This window comes from Syngnathus floridae, chromosome 3 (genome assembly GCF_059516105.1).
Source record: "Syngnathus floridae isolate MCC-2025c chromosome 3, RoL_Sflo_1.0, whole genome shotgun sequence".
Taxonomy (NCBI): Eukaryota; Metazoa; Chordata; class Actinopteri; order Syngnathiformes; family Syngnathidae; genus Syngnathus; species Syngnathus floridae.
The window spans coordinates 22,542,022-22,548,340 of NC_142415.1; the positions used below are offsets into that span (position 1 = coordinate 22,542,022).

Here is a 6,319-nt window from a genome sequence, read left to right on the forward strand (position 1 = left end):
CAGGCCAGCACGCATCCCCATCTAGCTAGCGTGAGAGGCGCTCGCTCGCTCGCTCGCTCGCTCGCTCGTGCGGCTGGCTGCGCTCGCTCGCTCGCTCGCTCGCTCGCTCGTCCGCTCTTTCCGAGGAACGCAAGGAGACGTCCAATCTGTTGCGTAGCGGCGTGACATCGCCGGCCCGTCTGACGTCATCAGTGGAGGATGATGTCACAGGTGCACCTTGATGACATCTGCCAACTTTGATGGCAGGCGTGTGAAACAAGGGAAACCTCCTCAGCGTCCGCCCCTGACAAAGATTTCCGTGCGACTGGATTTTTTTCTAATACAAACAAGTCCAATGTTGCCTGGTCGCCGCCGCTGCCGTCCTCTGCGCTCTCATCCTCCACTCCACCACACATGACACAGGTAAGAAGGGCCGCTTTGAAAGCACCTTCAAGACATAGGCTGACTGGCGTCGAGCTCCAATGTGCTCCCGTCCCCATGTCTCCCCTCCCTCCCTCCCTCGCTAAGGCCTCTCTCTGTCCTCCGGTCTTTTCCCTGGCTCGGATCAGGTCCTCTGCGCTCGTGTCCTTCGATTGTTCCATCTCTCCTAGTTCCACTGCCCTCCCTCCCTCCCTCCCTGCCTGCCTGGCTCGGTTAGGTTAGGGTGTAGGAGGCGCTCAGTTTGGCCAGGTTTCTGACATCTCCTGGGTCTGCAGGTTGAGGTTGATTAGTTGCGCTCTCCGGTTCAAGCGGCGTCGTCTAGAGCGGCTTTTTTTCCCGTTTGGACGAGGCATTCCGATCTGGGTCAGGTACCGCCGCCGCCGTCGTGGAGGGCGGCTCGCGTCGCGTCCCAACTTAAGTTACTATGCTGAGATTGTCGGAGGATGCCTGCTTCAACTTGCCCTCCCTCCGCTCTCCTTTGCGCAGTCTGCGTTCTCTGCGTGTTCTTCAGCGTGCTCTTCCGAGGTGGACGCCCAGGATCTGGCAGAGATGGAAGGTTCCATCGTGGAGAGCAAAAGCAGCTTCTACCACATCCTCAAGCTTCTGGACCGAGGAACCAGCAGTCACGTCTTCAAGTGCAAAAACCTGAACACGGCCAAGGACGTGGCTCTCAAGATCCACAAGAACTACGCGCTGTTTGAAAACGAGGTGGGTGGGGGTGGTTAGGCGCTCCAATTTCCCAGCGCTCTGTCCTTGGCTGGCCGTGCTCGCTGGCGAGCCGTCGGACGGACTGAGAGTCGAATCGGTGGGGGGGACGGACGCGAAGCGCTCTTGTCCGCCGTCCTCGTTGTTCCCGTCTTCCTGGCTACCTTTGTTTCGGAGGCAAATTTGCAAGAAATTCAAATCAGTGGCAACTTTCCGCACTGAACTAGAGCCTGAATCCATTCCAGCCAGCCAGCCGCCCTCCCGACTTTTTTCTTGCAGTCCGACTCCAAAGTACGGCGGCGAGACTCAAGTTTGCGTTGGCACTCTTGGCACCTCCGGAGCTCTTTTTGCTGTCCCCAGATCGAGATGCAAGAGATTGTGAGCGTGCTGGACCCGGACAAGAAGAGCATCGTGGAGTTCATCGAGACCTTCACTTTCAACCGACACCCGTGCCTGGTCTTTGAGCTTCTGGACACCAACTTGTTCAGCATGGTGCTGGATAAGAAATGGAGGACCTTCTCGCCCAACGACATCCGACCCGTGGCCCAACAGGTAGCTAGACGCCAGAGTCCGGCCCATCCGGCCGTAGCCCGCCCGAGGAAGTTGCTAGTAGGTTATCGGCGGCGCGGCAGCTTCCTCCCGCCTGCCCCGTCAAGTTGCTCCCGCCTGTCAAACGTCTGATTTATGTTTAGCTTCTGACAGCTTTTGATGCCCTCAAGAGTATCGGGGTGATCCACACGGACCTCAAGTCAGATAACATCATGCTGGTCAACCACAGCGCCACGCCCTTCCGGGTCAAGCTGATTGACTTTGGACTCTCCATCTGCACGGTGGACGCGCCCCTCAGTTACGGCTTGGCCCTGCAGCCCATGGGCAACAGGTCAGTAGAAGAGCGCAGGCGTGGTCCGCATGGGCCAACGACCGACCGACCGACCGCGCTGGCCCCAGAAGGGACGCTGTCGGCAGTGGACGGGACGGGGCACTTGGCCAGGCCTCCCTCCCTCCCTTGCTTGCCAAGTGCCCGTCAAGCCTGCGACTGTGCCCCGACCGACAGGGCGCCGGAAGTGGCCCTGGGTCTGCCCTTCTCCGAGGCCATCGACATGTGGTCCCTGGGCTGCGTGCTGTCCTTCTTGTACCTGGGCAACTACCTCTTTTTGGCCAACTCCAACTACAACATGGTAGGTGGCCTCCTCCTTTGAAAGTCATGTCCGTTACCTTGTCCCTTTCCATTTTCCTCCTCGTCCAATGACCTTTGCCCTCCTCGGAGCGATGAAGCGGCCGGCCGTTTCTGGCCGCTTGAAAGGGATGGAAAAGAAAGAAAGAAAGAAAACACGGCTCGAGCGCTTGACTCGACCGGCGCTACGTCCGCACGCACCGATGGAGTTGCGCCGTGCGTTCGCAGCTGCGGAGCATGATCGAGGTGGTGGGTCGCATTCCCGATCATCTGCTGACTGCCAGCAAAAACACTCACAAGTACTTCAAGAGGAGCGACCGAGACAACGACGGCGATCACCCCAAATGGCGGCTCATGGTAAGGCGGAAGACCTTTCTTGCTCGCTGCGACGCAGCACGGGTCAGCCTTGACCCGCCCTTCCGTTGGCTCAAGTCCCTATTTGGCCCAATCGGGCTCTTGGCCCGGGTGCGGAAGAGACGGCAAAACTCGATTGGATTGTTCGGACGAGGGATCTGCCGTTGGTTCCAAAGCGTGGCAAATCCCGATCGGCCAGCCAATTTGCGCCGATGGGCCCGGGTCACTCAGCCGTCCGTCGCTTTGCTTGCAGACCGAGAGGGAGTATCAGGACAAAACTGGAGTTCGTCCCGAGTCTCTGCCGTGGTCCTTCAAGTGTTTGGATGACCTGCTCAAGGTAAGTCTGCCGCGCTAACGTGTAGGCTAGTCGGGATGACCGTTTCATTTTCCTCCAAAAGCCATCGACATTTTTTAGTGCTATTCCAGGATGGTGCCGCTTTACAATTTCTACAGCTGACGTATAAGCCATGGGCTTCAGCGCCATGGCCGTCACATTTCTTCCCAATGCCGAGATGTTTTGGGGATCTTTTTGCTGTTTTTTTGTAATGATGCAAACACGCCCTCCCCCACATCGAACATTCTCTAAGACATTTCTCGTTCCCGATAAAAGGACGCGTTAAAATGCTTGTGCCAAAATCGAGCTTTTTGTTGCCCCAAAGCGGCGCCGGCCGGGGCCTTGTTGGCGTCACTCGCCGGGCAGGGCAGGGCAGGGCAGCAGGCTAAGGCGGGTAATTTCGGTCCGCAGCTCAAGCCGGAGGTGAGCGAGCCGCTGGAGTTGGACGATCGGAAGGCCTTTGTCGACCTCCTCAAGTGTCTTCTCCAGATGGACCCCGAGCGCAGGATCACCCCCGAGGAGGCGCTCAGGCACCCCTTTCTCACTATGAGCCACCTGAGCCAGCACCAGGCCAGCAGCTCCTAGTGAGTCAAAAACAACACAAGCCACAAAGCTCGCGCTCCTTGGACAGACCAGCCAACCGGTTGGTCTGTCCAAGGAGCCACGTCTGTCATTTGGGTCCCCGGCTGGCTTTTTCCTGGCGCCTCTGTTGAGTACCGCTTGCTTCCTGTCCTCTTTCAGCGTGACTGACAGCTTTGATAAGATGAAGTTCTGTCCAACGAGTACCTTGGAGAAGGAAGAGCCGGAGCGTCGCTCCGTGTCGGGTCAGCCGCTCAAGTCCAGGAACTGGCGTCAAAGGTTTTGCGGTTTCCTCGGCGCCAAAAGGACGGACGCTCCCGACGGCCCGCCGAGCTGCGCCGCTTCTGCGGCTGACGAGAGGCCTCCCGATCGGGCCCGTGGAGAGGATGTCACGTCAAAGAGCTGGTGGCGCAAAGTGCTTCGGTTCTTTAGGATCGACGATGGCGGCGGCGAGCCCGAGCCGCTTCCTCGTCCGGGCAGACTTCAAAGTCGACCCGCCGGCGGTCCAAAGGTCCCTTCTGAGAAGGCACGGTGGTATCAAAACTGCCTCTTCTTCCCAATGAATCGGATCGTTCCGGAACCGCGCCGCCTTCCCCTCCGCCGAGGCGAGCCCGCCGTACAGGTCCAGACCTGCCGGGACCAGGACCTCCTCCAACCCGGACCTGAAAAGCTGACGCAAAGCCAGCACGCTCGAGCGGATGAGGACAGCTCGCCGCGACTCAACAAATCCACCCAAATGGACAACGCGCCGCGACTCGGCGAGTCGTCGCCGCCGCCGCCGCCGGGAGCCGACGAGAATCCGTCGTCGCGTGTTGGCAAAGACTCGTCGGCGCCACTCAACTGCGACCAAAGATGTCGAGTTAACCGTGACAAGTCGTCAGGAGTTCAGCGGTGGTCCCGACTTAAGGACGGGTCGGCGCGACTTACCGAGACCACGGGAGTTGCCACGCCCACGCGAGGCAACAAGTCACGAGTTCAACACGCCGCCACCGCCGCCGCTGCCAACAAGCCGATCCGAGCTAAAAACGATAAGCGGTCACACAAGTTGCTGCACGTCAAACACAATGAGTCGTCGCCGGTGAACAAGTTGCCGGTTAAAAAGCACGGCGCGTCACGAGCCCACAAGCCGTCGACGCCGCTCAAAACCGAGCAGTCGTCGCGGGTTTACAAGTTGCGAGTGAAAACGGACCAGACGGCGCCGCTCAACAAGTGGCGAGTGAAAAACGAGCAGTCGTCGTCGCGAGCTAACAGGTTGCGAGTCAACGCCGACAAGTCGTCACCCGCCTACACGTGAGAAGAGGACGGTGGCCTGAGCCGCGCCGGGGAGACGTGACCTTTGACCGCTCCCTCCGCTGTACTGTCTGCCACACAAGATGCTTTCCCAGATGGACTGGATTTGTAGCGCTGCAGCCGGCACCCGCCCGGCGCTTCCCCGGAGAGCGTCCGACAACGAGTCACACGAGTGACACGGCGCCGGCCGCCGGGTGGCTGCCGAGCCAAAAGAACAGGCCGCTTTGCAAAACGGATGCCCGGAGAGGATTGACGTCGGCAAACGGAAGGAAATGGAGTGACGCCAGGCCATGAGACGGGCTAGCTCAGCTTGAAGCGTGCCGCGCCACGCCGTGAGCAAAGTGTGACAACAGCAGCCTTTGACTTCAGAACCCTTTTTGTCAAATGCTGCCTGCCTGCATGCCTGCCTGCCTGCCTGCCTCCTTTTTTGCCTTTCAGACTAGGATTAGGGTTCCAAACAAAGCTTTCAAACTAGGGTTAGGGTTTCAAAGTAGGGTTTAAAGCTAGGGCTAGGCTTTCAAAGTAGGGCTTAAAAATAGGGTCGGAGTTTTAAAGTTGGGTTTCAAACTAGCGTTAGGGTTTTACACTGGGGTTTCAAACTAGGGTTAGGGTTTCAAAGTAGGGTTAGGCTTTTAACTCTTTGAGGTAGAAGGCCATCAATTCTTTGGTGACATTTCTCTATTCTTTTCCTCTAGTTCTCCGTCCATCCATTCATCCGTCCGTCCTTCCACGTTTGTGCACGTCATCACCTCTTGCCTCAGTAATCCCTTGTTTGTCGCCTATAATTGGTTCCAATGTCGAGAAAATATACAATCTCCACAAAAGACTTTTATGAACCTTTATTGTATTTTTGAACACTTGTATTTTTAAACACTTTTGTAAACATTTAAGTCAAGGTGACTTTCAGAAAAAAGACAGTAAATATATTGTTACAATATCAACACAAACGACAATATGTATGTGTTTGACGTTGTTATATGAGTTGGTGTCCCCCAAAATAACAAAAGTCGGCATAACTTTTTTTTTCAACCTTTTATTCAAACACATTCGGTATAATAACACCATCAACTGCAATCCAACAAATACAAACTCAAAACATCAATGTCGGCATAACGTGTGTCGGCTGGCATAGCAGCAACGCTGTCGGTCACTCGCTCGCTCGCTCACTCGCTCGCTCACTCACTCACTCACTCACTCACTCACTCACTCACTCACTCACTCACTCACTCACTCACTCACTCACTCACTCACTCACTCACTCACTCACTCACTCACTCGTTTTACTTTTTTGACACGTATGGGCTCCCGTAGCTCAGGCTCGTGACAACCGGGCGAATTAGCAATTGGCTAATTGGCGAATTAGCACTTCGACATGTTTGAATGAGCGAGTGGAGGGAAATATCTTGTCACTGTCACCTAGTGCTGTACATTGTTTGTCAGGCCCCGTCATGTCTGTTTCAAAA

General features: G+C 56.4%; 1 protein-coding gene across 9 annotated transcripts; it reads left to right on the forward strand.

Moving 5' to 3' along the window:
- Window positions 1–109: 109 nt before the first annotated feature.
- LOC148401186 (uncharacterized) lies at window positions 110–5,809 on the forward strand. 9 transcript variants are annotated; one of them, XM_088370259.1, is made up of 9 exons: window positions 110–402; window positions 549–788; window positions 907–1,128; window positions 1,486–1,677; window positions 1,818–2,303; window positions 2,528–2,656; window positions 2,907–2,990; window positions 3,399–3,571; window positions 3,729–5,809. In XM_088370259.1, the coding sequence occupies exons 3-9, from the start codon at window positions 970–972 to the stop codon at window positions 4,858–4,860; spliced, it is 2,355 nt and encodes a 784-aa protein (XP_088226385.1). In that variant the 5' UTR covers window positions 110–402; window positions 549–788; window positions 907–969; the 3' UTR covers window positions 4,861–5,809. The 9 variants fall into 9 exon arrangements, with proteins under 9 accessions (XP_088226385.1, XP_088226383.1, XP_088226381.1 ...); XM_088370257.1 differs by having other exon boundaries at window positions 549–783; XM_088370261.1 differs by lacking the exon at window positions 549–788 and having other exon boundaries at window positions 112–402; window positions 1,818–2,005; window positions 2,180–2,303.
- Window positions 5,810–6,319: the final 510 nt, after the last annotated feature.

Coding starts and splice junctions, on each gene's coding strand:
- LOC148401186 (XM_088370255.1), top strand. Junction 2,657..2,906: donor ACCCCAAATGGCGGCTCATG/GTAAGGCGGAAG, acceptor CTTTGCTTGCAG/ACCGAGAGGGAGTATCAGGA. Junction 2,991..3,398: donor GTTTGGATGACCTGCTCAAG/GTAAGTCTGCCG, acceptor TTCGGTCCGCAG/CTCAAGCCGGAGGTGAGCGA.